The 17,864-nt window shown below is 39.1% G+C and overlaps 1 protein-coding gene across 1 annotated transcript in view; it reads right to left on the reverse strand.

The window, feature by feature from the left end:
• Positions 1–17,864, reverse strand: part of si:dkey-220k22.1 (multiple epidermal growth factor-like domains protein 9) — a 99,704-nt gene that overhangs the window by 76,500 nt on the left and 5,340 nt on the right. Inside the window, exon 2 of the mRNA XM_067438783.1 lies at positions 8,747–8,945. Within this exon, the coding sequence (XP_067294884.1) occupies positions 8,747–8,945 (199 nt within the window). The remainder of the gene's footprint in view (positions 1–8,746; positions 8,946–17,864) is intronic.

The raw sequence follows: 17,864 nt of genomic DNA on the forward strand, positions 1-17,864 counted from the left end.
CTGCCAGGTTCAGCAAATGTGGATTGGCTCTTTAAAAATGCCCCAAGGGACCATCATCAAAGGAAAGCAAGGGTCGTTGGTATCAGAAAAACACTTACATGAGCCACACAGATTACAACAAAGTACTTTTCTCTAAAACAAAATTGCAAACAAGAAGTGACACACCAGAGTCTTAGTGTTACTAAATGTCTGAACTGGTTTTGGTGCAAGTACTTTTTATTGTAGCTTTGAATGTGATTTTTCCTTTAACAACTGCGGCAGCCGGCTAAACTGTGGTAAAACAGGCCAGAAAAGAAGATAAATAAAAACAGCACAGTGTTCCCGCCCTACAACAGACCTAGATAATTTATATTTAAAAGAACCGAGAGAAGAAAAAAAATCTATTGAAAATGTATGTCTGCAGAGAAGACTTTAAAAATTACTTTAATTTTATTGAACAACAACCACTTTCAGTCTGGAGGCATTTTGCAGGAGAAACAGCTTTACAGCATTTAATGTGACCAAATTATAGGAGGTTTTCTTTACTTTCCTAATCTGTCTGGTAAACAGCATACCACAGCACCCTCACATAGCTGATTTTTCTCTGTCTGTGCTCGATATAGGCTACTTCTAATTATAGTGTGTGTCAATACTATATCAGTGGAGTTTAATATAATGATTTGAGGCTCATTGTAAATACTTGTGGTTGAAAATGTTCCTTATAACCTAATGGCAGCAGTGCGTGTCAGAAAGTGGAGCGCTGTCAAGAAGCAACAACACATTATAAGTGGTCTTTTGAAAACTGGATGATTGCAGACCAGTTTCGTAGTTTCATATACCGAGATGAGGACATCGGTCTAGAGTTGGAGTGAGAGGCAGTAAAGCATGAGCTCTGGTTCAATCAGCATTCCCCAAACAATCCGAGGCAACCAGGAATGTGAAAACTACCAATTTCCACAGGATCAGACTTCCACAACCAAATCAGGGTGAGCATTTTTTCTTTATTTTGTTTCAGCTTGCTTTTGGTCTTACAGCTCAGGAAATGGCTTGAGGTTTGGACCATGACCAGAGCAGAGCTCTCTAAAGCTATACAGCCTTCAGTCACTTCAGTGCAACAGAACAAATGACCAACACTAAAAAACTATACACTCCATGTAAAAAGAAAATTGTATTCAGCCACAGCTGTCTGATCATCTTTTCTTATAATGACCAAATGTATTATTATTATTAATAATAGTAATATAATTAAGATTGGTTTGAATATATTGATTTCTTGATGCCTTAATTTCTATGCTGTTTTGTATTGTAACACACGCAGCTGCCATGCAATAATAATAAAAAGCTTTTTAACTTTTGATATGAAGGTCTTGGCTTTCAAATTCTTTCAATTTTATCACAATGCACGTGACTCGATCACCTTTTCCTCTTTACTCCTAGTTACAGTAAAAAAACGAACAAACAAACAAAACAAAAAAAACAAAACAAAAACAGTAAAACATATTGAAATGTATCATGTCTCATGTAAATGCTCAGTGTTTCCACCGTGGAAAGATGTCAATAAAAAAAAGGAATTGTAAACAATATGTCATGTAATGTTACATTTACCTCAGGAATGTCATTTAATGTTTATAGCTTGTTAGTCAACTAAACAAAATAACTCTAGAGAAGAGCCTTTTGCTAAATATATGCATCGGCTTGCCATGATAGAAGGTAATACTGGTTATACCAGTTATGAGGGAAAATACCGGTATGACATTTTTTATACCGGTTTAAATGGAATATGTTGTGTAATACCCGACAAAAGCAGTTGCTATATTAATACAGTATAGGGATGAAACGGAATGGAAATTTCACATCACGGTCACATGATCACAGTTATCAATATCATCACGGTTTTGTTCAAATGAGATAAAGTGTTCAAAAAGAACCAATGCACACACTAAAAACATTTCAACAAGTTTTATATTTGAAAATCAAGAAACAACAAATAAATCAAGCTGCTCTATGCCCTTTTTTAAAGCAAGATTGTATTCTTTTGGATTTTCTTATATTGGTCGTCGTTAATAGCACCACGTAATGCATAAATAAGGATTTGTTGTAAATATAATCTCTAATATTATCTCTATAAATATGTTCAAGCAATATTCTCATCAATGTCCTATCAGCTATGATGCATTTAAATCTAGCAAATTTTGTGTACAAGCCCAAACAGTATCCCAGTAAAATAAATCCTATCCATATTTTCATAAGATTTGATAGTTTATTTTATTGGTGTGCGTTATACCCGACACCTAGATGAACACTTTACAGTCAGTTTTATACAAACATGCATACCAATGTTGTATGTAACTTTACAGACGGTCCCTAAATTTGCGAATCTCAAACGTTAAGTCAACTTTATGCCAATCATATCAGATGCGCTATGGTTCTGCGGTGTTTGTTTTAAACTATTTTCGCTGCTGAAATAGGCTAGAACAAAAACATTCAACCGTATATGCTGAATGAATCTCCTGCGGACATCGCACGTTCATCTCTGCTTTGAGTGCAGATTTCAGTGAGTGAGAGCTGCGCGCTCAGAACAAAACTCCAGCTAATCTGAACGCATCTGATTATTTGACATTGCATTGATAAACTCAATAGAAACACGTGTGATAGTTTATAATGCACAACATGATTATAACAGATGGCTTTTGAGAAGCCTATAATAAGTAGGGGACTTTAGCAACAGCGACAGAGTGCCTGTGTTACACGCCACACCCGAAATACACCAAACAAACGGCAGGTGTTATGTCAAGCCCTGATTAATATTCATTAAAGGGGTTATGAATTGAGGAATAAACTTTTCCTTGAGCTTTTGATATATAAAAGGTCATGGTAATATAAGAATATTCTGTAAGTTTCAGAGCTGAAAACTTCCTTGTTAATCAAAGAAAAGCTTTTATAGACACCAGGCTCAGCAAACGGTCCTGTGCTTTATACTGACGTCACTGCGCGACGAAACACCGCCTCCACAGCGCGTCTAATTCAGTAGCCTCGCCCAGCGACCCATGGAGCTGATCAGCTCGTGCTAGCTGGTCAACAACAATAAACATGCCGAGGAAGATTAAGAAATTGCGCTATTACTGGTTGTGGAAGAACACAGTTGCATAAGTTTCCTTCGGATCCTAATATTAGGAATGTGCGGTTGAACTTTATTTTGTATATATTATGATACATCAACTTACAATAGGTTGAATTACACGTCTGCCATAGCTTGACGGGGTCTGTATCATTTTTAATTGTACTTTTAAACTTTGGGTTTCGGGTAGTAACCCGAGAACAAAAATAACTACAAAATTCGAATGCTTTACGGCACTTTCACCAACAGCCACACTTCCTTAAATTCGGACATGCGAAGCCCAACTTTGTTCGTCGGATAATATAGTCATGTCCGAAGCATCACAGACAAATAAGAAAGAAAAGGTTTTGTTGGAGGAAAGAAATAAGAGGAAACGAAAAAGTGATTGGATTAAAGGCAGGTCGAGGATCAACATTGGACCAGCGTTTGCTCGTTGACGTGAGCTGAAGGAGCCGTGCCCAACCTGTCCTGCTTGTTGTGGTGATTGCCTACCACTCAAACATTGAATTGAAGTATCATATAGATTCTGTAAAATCGTAACCAATAGACTACTATAATGACGCTGGCTTGTAAACATGAGCATCGCGATTATTTGGCGCTTGAAACATACAGGGTCCGCGGGTTATGAGACGACCCGCGCATTACTAGTTCAGGGCTATCAGGGTTGTCATGTCAACAAATTCATGCGCGATGGCATCCCCTGTTGTAGGATGACAGCTTACGACAGTAGTTGAGGACATTATTTTTTCCCAACTGTAGGGGGACCTCGAGAGCAAAAGTTACTCAGTGCTCCTTTAAGCTAATTAAATATGCAAATCTTCTCCAATCCTAGCCGTGGGGGTTTACTTTCAAGGCTCCAGTGCGTCACGCCCATCAAAACCCAGCGTTTTAGAGAGAGCCCTTAAAACCAGTGTTGAAAATAGCCTATTACTTATTAGTTATGATGTTTTTGAATGTAAAAACCACACGAATGCCATTAGTTGACCTCAGACAACAGTTAAATTTTTTTTTTTAAAAGCCAGTTCATGACACCTTTAAATGTCACCCTAGTTGTGTCTGAACGTGTTCGTTCGTCTTTGGCTCAAGCTTCACGTTATTATTTCCCAGACGTAGGTTTGGTATTGAGGTCAAAGTCCACTTGCCTTGCGTTTGCAAATCTTCGCAGATTTAAAGTGTTTCCTCAATTACAGGGACTTTATTCTGGCATGTTCTGCTGCAGACAGAGTGACCAGAGCATCTTCGATTCATTTTCCCTCAGGACTTTTGTAAAAGCCAAAATATGGCCACACCTCAGATTTTGTACTTTTAGAAGGCTGGAAAATCTCCCGGTGTGTCACTGCCTTCTGTCATTTCTTCTCATTCAGAAAACAGCGCTGCGTCACGTGCTGAATAGGATTTGCCGCAAGTTTTCAAAATCGTGATAATCACTGACTGTTTTAATGATAATTCAATTTTTAAACAATATTACTAACCGTCAGTACATTTTATTGTGGTTTATCTTGAAACCGTTAATCATTTCATCCCTAATACAGTATATTCCCTGCATAGTTTAAAGCTATTTAGTTGAGACACATTTTGACATGCACCGTCCCTGATAAATCCAAATGAAGCTGTTCTGAATCAAACTGAAGTGGCCAGTGATGTGGTGTGTTCAGAAGGATTAAGAGCAACATTTCCCGAAGCTACTGGCCAATAATGTATTGTTTGCCGAGAGTCAGCAGAGAGCTTCAGCTATACTAGCTTCTTTGTCAAATGGTAACATCTAGACTTTGAGGTGTGCCACAAATCGTGGGGTCCCCCTCCCCCTCGAACCATAAGATGGGGCCCTGTCCACAAGCAGTGACGTCGTGCTCAAACAATGCAAACGTTAAACCAGTCAAACCATGATACAAAAAAGAGGGATGCAATTCTAGAATAGAGTACTGTTCTTTAATATTTCTTTTGCTACACAGGAAAGCAGTTGGACTGACAAAAGCCACTCAGTCATGTCAATCAACACGCCTCTCGTGAATCAATAATAAACATTAGATGTCTGATGCATTGTTTGTTTCCTACATTTAAGTCGCATATTGTATACACTGCTTTAAAGCGGTTTCTATGTGGACCAGAATAGTTCTACAAATTTAACCATAATACAACTGGCTTATACTAGCAATGTTTCCACTGTCGGGCCAAAAATGGGTGTGCTAGTGCGTGCCAGGGCCAGTCAAGTTTCCACTGTCACTTCTGGGGCTTGATCAGGCCTTGTCGGGGCTTCCTCTGGGCCAAAGGGCAGGGTTTTTCAGCCCACCTTTTTTCGGAGTTGTTACGAACAAAGTTTATGTGAGTCTGGAGACAGCAGTGCTACAGATGATTTCATATACCAGCTAACATCACCATTAAAGACTTTTAAGGCAAAAATATATTTATTGCAATGCAAAAGACTATGAGCACTAACCTTTACTATAGTAAACATGGTCAATACAACCACTAAGAAATCATACAAATAATTTAGGCTATCACAAACAATAGTGTATTTATTCATAATATGAAGCAACTTCAGGAGCTTGCTGTGTTTCTCTGACTGAAAATATAGGCCAACTGTATTGTGAATGTAACTGGAGAGAGCTAAAGCACCTCAGGTTGTATTTTTGGTGGAAAATGTGTAAAAATTATAATTCTAAATGTTAAGTAAACATACTGTCCTGTGACTACAAATAAACAGAAACAGACGCAACTGAATAAGTATGTGTGTCCAATTTCTTTTGTGAAATAACGGTAAATACTATTTTTGTGGGACTATGTAGCCTGACAAGCCAGAACCACATCAAGATGTTTGGTATGGAAAGTCACTATTGACAGGGCTCAATCCGAGGGGCGGGATAAACGGTTGTCTTTCAAACTCCCTCTGCACACAAAAGGATAGCGCTACAACCAACCAGAGCAACGTGAAACGGAGCTAGTCGATAGATTAAACTTTCGCCATATCCAGTCGGCAAAACTCCGAACACATCTTCCCTTCTTAAGAATGATTTCAATGCCATTCTTTGTTCTTTTCTCAAAGAAAAGCTGAACTCAGAGTCTTCCAGAGTCGCGGCCAAAAGCCGGTTAGAAAAAAACGCTGTTTGCCAGCTTCTTTGTTTACAAGTAGCACGCAAGCGCAACTCTGCCGTCATTGTCCTAAGCCCGCCCACCGACTCTATACACAATGTGATTGGCCTAACCAGAGTTTGTTTTTTTCCAGCTCGCAAGTCCATGGAGATTTGCTAGACGACACTGGCTGCAAATTAGATTTGCTGCCGCCGCTAGGGTGCATCTACATTTCTAGGCTAGGACTAATGTGCAATCTTGACACAAATTAATTCTTTATGATCAATGTATCACTTATTATTGTAAAACTGTGTGAAACTGCTTTTAAAATGCTTGGGCTTTAAGTAAATGAGAAAAATCATCGAGGACTGTTTTTAATCATGTTTGTTTTGCTCTAACTAGATTCCAGTGATTTCTTTCTGGTTAGTTTTCTGATAAATCTTCCATTTGTTGGTAAAATTATGGGTTTGTGTGATGTTGTTCCAGAGAGGCTTGTTGCAGCCAGGTTTCAGTAAGGCAACCCAGTCTAAGGCAGCTTCTGGCCCAACTGTGGAAACATAGCGTGATTTGGTTCTTGGTGCTACAGGTCCGAGGCTATTAGACCAGCAGGCCCGTTGAAAGCCCTGGTTCGCACTGGCCTGACAGTGGAAAAGTGGCTAAAGCTGCTAATGCTCCTATTTAAGGCCATTGTCTTGTATGTCTGTAGCATAAAATCCTACAGCATGAAATATACATATCTAGCACCATGGGTTAATGACCTGCCACTCTTTATTCTGTATTCTGATAGATGTTGTGATCTGTGACTAAGTGTGGCAATGTACTACCAAGCCTGGTCTCATTAATCACTATGTAGCAAATGACACGCGCGCACACACACCACACACACACACACACACACACACACACACACACACACACACACACACAATGCTAGCTAACTAGCAAGAGTTGCAGAGTCTAATTTCCAAATATCACATAATGTCTTAAATACAGAATACAAACTAAATTAGATGTATCTGCAATTTTCTCGTCTTAATTTAGACAGCATATTTCTAACCCTCAAACACGACGAGTTCAGCAGGACTTTATGAATGACGGACTGGGTACTGTAATGGAAGCTATCTACAGCCAGTGTTCTGAGAGAGAGCGTGAATGCTGTGAATTATGATGCCTTTCTCCATGTCAGGGGGAGCAGAGGGGGGCTGCAGTCTTTGAGCCCGCTCCAAATCAAACACAGGCGGATGGTTGACTCTCACACGATTGCGGCTATTCCGTTTCCAACTGCAGCCGTCTGCAGAGGGGAAGCTATAATTACTCAGCGTGTGGAGTCACTAACTTTACCCCTGCACTCTCATGTCTGCTTTACACACACAGATCTTTTCACATACAGATATTTCTGCATAGAGAGCCACTGTCAACATACAAGTAACACTACATGCACACACACAGATACCCAAGAAGACATTAATGTGTGTTTCTTTAAAGTGGAGATCAGCCAAGATGAAGCTCACTGTGGACGCTTTGAGATATATAATGTTCTCTTGATTTTTACATGCATTAAATTTCTATATACTTGCAATTTGTATAAGATATTATATTTAATATTAACTTCTTGGTTATTGTTGTACAAAAGCATCACGATAGAGATGGATAAACTTTTTTTCTGTAAAACTGCTCCAAAATGATGTCCAATGTGAAGAAGTGTCATATTGCTATCTACGTAAATAAAACGGACATACTGGACATTATAAAAATATTTACATAAATATTCTATTACATGGCCTGTTGTTTATGTAAAGTGATTATGTGTAATGTTGTGCATTAAAAGGTGTCACATTTCTAAGAATCTGTAGTGGCTTGCTATGACAATATTAGCTTTCTGTATTCCCGCAGTGGAATACGAACAACAGGTGTAGAAAATGACAGTCAATGACAAGATATGAGACCCCCACGATTCTGGGACCCACATGCAGACAAGGATACACGCAGGGAATGTTCTCAGGCAAGGTTACGCAGAGACTGATATCATCAAGAGGCTCACTGGCAAAAATCACAAAGGGTTGACAGGTGACTCTGCTACGGTGATACAATAAATTACACGATTGCAGCAGTTTGGCAGGAATCTGACAAAGTGGAAGGGTGGGGAAAATCCAGCAGCAACTCCACTGCAGTGCAGAGAGCAATCTCTCCATGTCTGCTAACTGCATTTATGCAGATGTCAAATTAAGGTCAAACATGAGCCATACAGAACAGCTTTAGACTATGAAGCAGAATCAGACAGAAACAGGAAATGATTCATTAAATACTACCACAAAACAAAGATACAAAACTGCTTAATATCATTACACAGATGCTACAAGTTCAGATCAGGTACGTTTTTCCAACATGCTCTATTTGACTAATAGAGTTTCATATTGCATGTGACATTTAAAAAACAAGTTCTAAGGCTGGGAAGAGGGAACACGCAGCCCTGATAAATCAAAACCATTCTGCTGCAGAGAGCTTGAGGAATTTTTCCATCAATTGATCATGATATCCATAGAAGGTGATGTAATTAGTGTGAGAAGAGCAGATACTCACCTATTGCAGAGTTGGCTTACGGCTCCATAGGAGTCACAGTCACAGGCCTGGCAGCTGCTGGTACCGTTGGTGAAATATCCATTCTCACATTCATCGCAATGTAGACCTGTGTATGTAGGTATGCACACACACTGACCCGTGACAGAGTCACAGGTATTTGGGTCCTCTGAACCCTCAGCACTACAATTGCACTGAGGTCCTGTGTGCGACAGAGGAGAGAAGAGAGATTGTTGTCAATGTAGTTTTTAAAAAAAAAGTGAGCACTTGTTAAAACCACAATGTAAGATGTAAGATATTATATATATATTGTTGCTATTATTAGCAACTCTGTGAATTGCTTGACACTGTAGAGTCCATGAAGGGCCAACATATAATGTTCAATAATGCTTGCAGTATGACTTTCAGAGAGATTCAATCAGTAAGTGGTCATGGTAAGGCTTTTTTATTTCATCAGAGCATGTCACAGCAAAAGTGTGAATTTATTCAAAGCCACAGGTTGCCACTTTCCAGTGCAGTCACAGCAGGGGAATAGCACAAGGGCAGAAAATATGCTGCTGAAATTTCTCTGTATGAGCAAAACCACAAAATTATGATGCAAGCAACTAATGGAAATTATATGGAAAGTGCATGTGGGGCGCAGTGGGGCGACTGTACCTCCAGGGGTGCACTGAACCTCTGGGCTCTGAAAACATGCTGTACACCAGCTTGATGAAAAAAACACCCTGTATTTGGCTACTGCCTTCAAGGAATGTTTTGTAGGATTTGAGCCTGGCCCATCCTGTTATCAGTTCGCAGTACAAACTGTTCCCTCCTGTGCACGTCAACACCTCTGTAAACAGTTTTTTGTTATAAAAACAGCCTGCTCAGTAATTCAAAAAGCCTCTAGCACCTACAGCAGCAGTAACCTTACACAGCTAATATGATCAGCAATATTACAGAGGTCACAGAGAGGCTGTCAGCTGTATTATTTGCACCCAGAAAAACTGAGCAGAACAAAGAGAGTTCGTTATTAATGCACCCTTTAACTGACTGTGCTGCAATATTAGCGTGCTGTGTAGCAACCCAGAGCTTATCTGACAAGAAACTACATCGCATACATGCAGTGTTCAAATAGTGCGTCTGTGTTTTTTTTTTTCTAGGTAAAAAGGGAGCAGGTGCTATCTCCCAGAGGAAAAGCACAGTGGCTGTAATTTGCGATGATAGTTTCAGTGAGATGTGTATGAGAGGAAAAGGCAGAGTAAGGAAAAAATGAAGGATGAAATATTCGTTTTAGGATCTCTTAGTACTGTCTACCTGGCAAAATGTAAAAAAAAATCTAAAGAACCACATTTTGATGGGTTGAAATCATGTTTCATAAGAAAAGACATCTGCTGGGTACTAGAATCAGAAAATACTCCTTTTCTTCTTTTCTTTTTTTTCTTTCGTCTTTAACATATTGCAACTGCATGCATGAATCCAGAGGGGGCCATTCCTGCAGTGTGCCATTGTTTTACAGTGACCTCCCAATGGACCTGCGAGTGTGAACACACACAAAAAAAAAACATACACATGTGCACTGATGCAGTGAGAGAAATGGAGCGCTGTGATATATTTAGGAGAAGCTCTCAGCGTGTACAGTTCCCATAGCTGACTGGGGGCAATATGATCTGAATCAGAGGTGACCTTGCAGATTACACAATAGGAGAGCTATGCCAGACAAAGTAAAAAAAGAAAACATTTGACTTGTCTCTTAATGGAACAATTAGAAGTATCCATCTAATCTTTCATGTATTGTCTTACAAGACTCACTCCTAGCCTACTTCTCACAGTCCCAAGAGAGCATGCATCATTTAATAGAAATACAGATACACCAGCAGTCTAAAGTTAGGGGTTAGTATTATGTGTTTTCATACATGATGCATTAAGGATGCAATGAAGTAATAGTGACAGTAAAAACTTTTACATTGTTACAAATGATTTCTATTTAAAATACATTTCCACAAAAACATTAAGCAGAACAACTATTTAACTGATTATAATAAGAAATTTGAAATAGGAAACTGGGATTTTAAATTGTAATATTTCACAACCTAATCAAAATAAAAGCAGCCCTGGTGTTCAAGAGAGACATTTCAAAAACACACACAAAAAAAAAATCTTAGAAAAATCTTAGTGTCTTACAGTAGTTTAGTGAATGTGATGGTCTTATGGATGCAAGGACGTAAGCCCTTCTTCTTTTTTTCTTTTTTTTATTCAATCATAAACATGCTGAGACTAGACTTGTGACAAGACTAGAGTGTTTGTGACATTGGCAAGGTGATCCTCCTTATAGAGAGTATATATAGAAAATGCAAGAAAATGATGTCAGCTGGAGAGACCTGACAATGAGGTATCAGCTTTCTTTACACAAACATGTAAAGGTCACAGCTTTGTTCTATTTGAATAAGGATTAAAGCTTTCATTTAACAGCTACATATCTTTCAGGGCTGAGAGCATTGACCTAAATTCACCTTTGTCACATTCCCGGACATTCTTATTTTTGTACTCATCCCTCATAATAAAATATTGGGTCAATCATGGCAAGAGTGTAGGTCGGCTCCAGACTGTAAAATGAAGGTTGTCAGAGAAAGCAGCTAAAGACTCATGAATGAAGATGGTCAATTAAGCTATCAGCTGTGCTAATTCACACATTGTGCCCAGTACTTGAAAAAGACTAAGAAATCAAAAATAAGAAAGGGGAAAATGATAATGATACATGCACAATATAAAATAAATGTTGAGCAGTTCTCTAAAAATATATATTTTTTTGCATTCAACCCTGTCTATGGCCATATCTTATATAACTTCTTGCATGTTTCGTGACACTTTCAAAGATATGTCATAACAGAAATGCACATTCAGTTTTAACCAAAACAGATGAACATCTGCCAATGTTTTATTACATCGGTTGCTGCTGAATAAATTGCGGAAGGTCAGAAATTAAATGTCAGGTGAGTGGTAGAGCTGCACAATTTAAAAACCCATGCGATAATTCACACTGCCACTGATCCAGAGAGAGCTGTTACGTATTGGTATGAAAACTTCTAGCTGTGTGGTCTTTTCAACCAGAGTATCCTTAAACATTTAAATGATCACAGAATAACTGGGACTGATACATTTTATAGTAAATCACCTTTTGGATGTAACTTGACACTTCAGACAAATCTATAGTGAGTGGCACTAAAAGATTAATGCTCTATGGCATTTAAAAATAATAAACCTAAACTAAATCAAACTGATAGTGTTAACAAAAGCAAACGTGAGATAAAAATGTATTTGTGCAAGCAACCATAGTATTGTGCCATAATCATAATTTGTGTGGAAAGGAATCAAAGTAGTTGGAATTTTATAGTCTCTAAAGTTAATTTCAGCTGGAAACTGTAGTAAATTGTTTTATTATTGTTTTTTATTATTATTATTATTACTATTTACATATACAGTATGTACTTTTTGGACTTTGTAAAAATTTAGGTACAGGCATGTTACAATGAGCCTAGATTGTATCATTACTACATGGCTTGAACCTTATTGTAGGAGTCTGCTAAAACATTTGATGAGAAGCAAACATTAACCATATTTGTCATCGATGCATAGTTTTCAAAAAGGTATCCCTTGTTTGTGACATCCCTGCAGGTCATAACATGTTTGGGCAAATGCCTATGATTAGATTCAGTAGCTTTGCTGTTGTTATGTAAGAAATTTACTGGTCACTTATATAACCGTGGCCTGACACAGGCCCGTGGGATGACATACTGACCCTCAGGGGTGAGCAGCATGGTGTCATGGGTGATGGGGCCGCTGTCACCCTGCATTGCCACCCATATGAAAAATCCGGTTGTACCGCTGAGAGAAGCAGAATACTTGAGCACTGTTATTTAGTTACATTTATAGTGAAAACATAGCTGTAATGCTCAATTAGAAAGCTAATAAACTTGCCTAATGACAGGAGAAACATATAAGCGAAGACCACAAAACAGGCGTAGTAAATGATAGATGTGTGTCAAATGATGTGTGTTGAATTAGCAAGGCTAAGAATTATTATAACCACTATCAAATCAAATTAAACAAATCAATAAAATATGTGTGGCTTAGTGGTAAATTCCAAGCTTGTAACCAAATTAATTGTAGTTCCAAATGTCATCCTTTTGATCCTGTAAGCAAGGCTGTCAGATAAAAGCTGAACTGACTTGACTATCCTTCCTACTTGACAAACAAGTATAAACCTGTCCTAAAATTAATTTTCTGAAGAAGTGGATTATCTAAACACCTGGGTGTGGTATCAGTTTAGTCTCAAAGACACCCACACATTGTGAAAAATGTAAATGCATAGAGTTAAGCGTGTGCTGATATTCTTGCTCCTGCTTTTTGTTGCATGCTCAGTCCACAAACTGACACTCTTTATTTTCATCAGAGCACTCTAGTGTACTGGCGAACAGAGTGTGAGGCAGAGATAAACAGTGGAGCAATATCTATATGTGCACTTTTAGATATTCAACTGATTGGTACAGTGCATCCAAAGTACTCCTAGCGCATTCACATGTATACGCAGCCTTTACTCAATACTTTGTTCAAGTACCTTTGGCACCAATTACAGTCCAAGTCTTTGTATGTTATTGTGCTACAAGTTTGGCACACCTATTTTGGGCAGTTTACCCCATTCCTCTTGGCAGGACCTCTCAATCTCCATCAGGTTGGATGGGGAGCATTGGTGCACAGCCATTTTAGATGTTCAATCAGGTTCAAGTCTGGGCTACTCACGGACATTCACAGAGTTGTCCCATAGCCAATCCTTTGTTATCTTGGCTGTGTGCTTGGGGTCATTGTTCTGTTAGAATATGAACCTTTGCCTCAGACTGAGGTCCAGAGCGCTCTGGAGCATTCATCATTCCCTTGATACTGGCTAGTCTCCCAGTTCTTGCCACTGAATAACAACCCCATAGCATGATTCTGCCACCACCATGCTTCATTGTAGGAATGGTATTGTCCCGGTGATGAGTGGTGCGTGGCTTTCTCCAGACATGATGTTTTCCATTAAGGCAAAAAAGTGTTTTATTTCATCAGACCAGAGAATATTGTTTCTTATGGTTTGAGATTCCTTCAGGTGCTTTTGGCAAACTTCAGGTGAGCTGTCATGTGCCTTTTACTAAATGTCTTTTACTGGCTTATATCTGAACACACTACCATACTGGCCTGATTGATGAAGTGCTGGGTTGGTCTTCTGGAAGGTTATCTTCACTCAATAGAGAATAGAGAATTGAGAATCAATAAAGACAATCATGTTCTTGGTCACCTTGGTCAAGGCTATTTTCCATGATCACTTAGTTTGGCCAGGAGGCCAGCTCTATGAAGAGTCATGGTGGTTCCAAACTTTTTCCATTTTTGGATGATGGAGGCCACTGGGCCACTCATTGGGACCTTCAATGCTGCAGAATTTTTTCTGTACCCTTCCCCAGATTGCCTTGAAACAATCCTGTCTCTGAGGTCTACAGACAATTTCTTGGACTTCATGGCTTGGTTTGTGCTCTGACATGCACTGTTTACTGTGGGACCTTATATAGACAGGTGTGCGCTAGTGACGTGACTGTAAGGAAATTCTCTCACCGGTTAATCGATGTGTGACAACCCCAGTAATACTGGTATCACCGACTGGGCTTTTAAATCACTAATTCTATCTAACCGAAAGTAACACATTTTGGGCATGAATAACAGAGGGAAGCAAAGTGAGTGGTTTCAATGAATTCCTATGAAAGTTAAGCTTCCATGAACTGAAAACGCACCAGAGCACACACACCGTGAATGACAGTTTGTACGTAAATGCAACATGTGAGGCCGAGCACGTTTTAGTTTTAGTTTTGACTTGGCGCCAATTCGAGGGCGGGTTGCTTGAATTGTGGGTTCATTAGCCTATTCTTAAAAACACAACAACAACACAGTACAATGACAAACTCATGAATATGCAGTTTTACATTTCATTTTGAAAAATCAAAAACCAAATCTTCTGCGACCATCTTGTCTGTCTGCTCCTCACTCTCTGATAAATGAGATCTGACTCCTGCTGCGTTTGTGCTGTGACAGCGACACTTTTTCGTATCATGTATTATTAAGCAGACACTTTCAGTTTTATTGGTATTGTCTGTTCTCTAACTGAACTAAATAATTTTATTACACTACGAGATCTTTTACAAATGGATTATTGCCTTTACCGGCTTTTAAAAATTGTTATGGACAGAGATCTTTTTTTCTTGTGCTAACTAAAATCTGGAATGAGATCCCACAGCACATCAGGACTATCACATCAAGAAGACTATTTAAAAAAACATTTGCTCAATATTTAATGGAGAGGTATATCTGTGATCATTGAGATGGTTCTATAGCCCCCCTGTCGCCCATATCTTGGTAATGTGTGTCTGTTGTTGTCTTAAGATGTCAAGTGTATGAGCTTTGTTGTGAATGTGGTTGTTATGTTCTGCAGAGCAGGAACCTGCTGAAAATCAGTTGTATACTGAGCCAGGCCCGATTGTCCTTAATCTTTTCCTGTTTTAAAAATAAAAATAAATAATAAAAAAATAAACTATTAAAAAAAATCTGAACAACGGTAGGGGCGGTGCTACGGTGTGCAAGTGATGTAACCGGTGTTGAGTCTGAACACTGGTAACACCGACAACACTGAATTAGCAGCAAGCTTAGTGTGTGCCTAGTGTGTCATGGCAAAGGCTGTGTACTAATGTATTTTTAATACATGGCATACTGGGAGTCTGGGACATAATATGATATACTTTGTATGCTTTGTGTTTTAGCAGTGGGGTTTTCTTGACATACCCGAAAACAGACTGACTTCCATGCCAGTACATTTTAAATTCATTATGAATTTGACTTTTAAATGGTTGAGAGAGAGGACAGTAGAGCTTGGCTATCAAACACAGGCAGAAGGGCAGTTATCTGTGTATTGCGGCTCTAGGACTCCTGAGATTTTCTAATCAGCCGGAAAAATAAATCTGTGCTGAGTCTGGAGTGTCTACTCCTCACAAAAGAACTGGATTTAGGGTATTTGTAGACCCTGAACTCTATTAAGAACGGCAGTCTAAGCAATAGCAGAGCAGTGCTTTTATAAAACTCCCAGATGGGAATTCACAAATGGCGCAAATCAATGTGCTACACGGCACATTAGAAAACTAAATTAATTTGCTCATACAGCTCATTTGCATATTCAAAGAAAAGTAGCTTTAGACCACCATTACGATCACAATACAGCAGAGTTGATGTCTGTTTGCGTCATTGGTCACTATTTTTCTGTTTATCACTGTAACGCTGCTTTGAAAATCTGTATTATATAAAGTTCTATATGAATAAAGGTGACTTGATTAACGATACTCTAGCATTATAATTAATGTAAGTAGGATAGTATTAGTTTGGCATATGAGACATCAAACAAACTGTTTGAATTTTAAAGTCAATAGACTTATACAGCCAAACCCAAGCAAACAAACACTAGCTTGTTCTATTCAATTATTTTAATGTCCAAAGGAAGCTCAAAGCACAGCATTAAAACACAGCATTTGTCTTGAAAATGAAGCACATCTACAGCAGGTCTTACAAAAGCTGTACTGTAAGGGACAGTAACAACGTTGAAGACTTAAAGGTCCATAATGTGTGTACGGGTATTCATTTGTTTGAGCTCATGTTACTTTGGTGATGAAACTGCTGAGCAAGGACAGCGCAGAAGCTGAAAAACTGCCTGTGTGTCTCCTGCAGACCTGGGGATTTATGAAATGACTTTCACTGTCCTTGTCTGAAATGTGGTTTAATAAGCCACATGCTGCTGACACGTACAGCACAATATGAGATCTACCACAGGTACCGTGGTGTGGAGTGTATTCCCATTAAAGCAGCACTAGGTAACTTTTCAACCTTCATAATATATTTTTTAAGACTCTTGTGATGATAAATCGACTTACAATAGGTTGAATGACACGTCTGCCATAGCCTGATGGGGTCTGTATCGTTTTTAATCGTACTTTTAAACTTCGGGTTTCGGGTAGTAACCCGAGAAAAAGAAAAGAACTACAAAATTCGACTGCTTTACGGCATATACGTCACTTCCACCAACACACACACTTCCTTACATTCGGACGTGCGAGCCCAACTTTGTTCATCGGATAATATAGTCATGTCCGAAGCAGCAGAGACAAATAAGAAAGAAAAGGTTTTGTTGGAGGAAAGCAATAAGAGGAAATGAAAAAATGATGGGATTAAAAGCAGGACGAGAATCAGCATGTGACCAGCGTTTGCTCGTCGGCGTGAGCTGAAGGAGGCGCGCCCGACCGATGCTGTCCTGCTTGTTACGGTGAGCTACCACTCAAACATTGAACTGAAGTATCATATAGATACTGTAAAACGGTAACCAATAGACTACTATAATGACGCTGGCTTGTAAACGTGAGTATCGTGATTATTTGGCGTTTGAAAAAAACAAAACCCATGAAATTATATTCATATGACATGCTGAAACATATGCCACTGACTGTAACGTTACCTGGGATGAAGACATTTCACACGCGACGCCAGAAGAACTCCTCTTGCAGTTTTCAGGGGAACTGTTATTGCTGCACCGACCCGCGGGACGCTTTTATTAAGTTATTTTGCCCGCACCGCACCACTGTATATATTTTTACAACACGCCCTGCGACCATTAAATAGACATACGGGGTCCGCGGGTTATGAGACGACCCGCGCATCACTAGTTCAGGGCTATCAGGGTTGTCATGTCAACAAATGCACGCGCGATGGCATCCCCTGTTGTAGGATTACAGAGCTTACGACAGTAGTTGAGGACATTATTTTTTCCAAACTGTAGGGGGACCCCGAGAGCAAAAGTAGCCAAGTGGGGCTTTAACAAAAGATTTGTTGGCATTTGTTTCCCAAACAGAAAACAGCCATCAGGTTTGCCACAGTTCAGAATTAAACCAGCCTCATCTCCTCAAGGCATTTTAGTGCACTGTTTGCATTTCTTTTGAATGTTTATGAAATGTGCTCTTGCGGTTTTCAGTTTGTGTACATCAAAGAGTACCCAATCTAAGACCACCACATCATAAAGTATCAC

This window comes from Pseudorasbora parva, chromosome 3 (genome assembly GCF_024679245.1).
Source record: "Pseudorasbora parva isolate DD20220531a chromosome 3, ASM2467924v1, whole genome shotgun sequence".
NCBI lineage: Eukaryota > Metazoa > Chordata > Actinopteri > Cypriniformes > Gobionidae > Pseudorasbora > Pseudorasbora parva.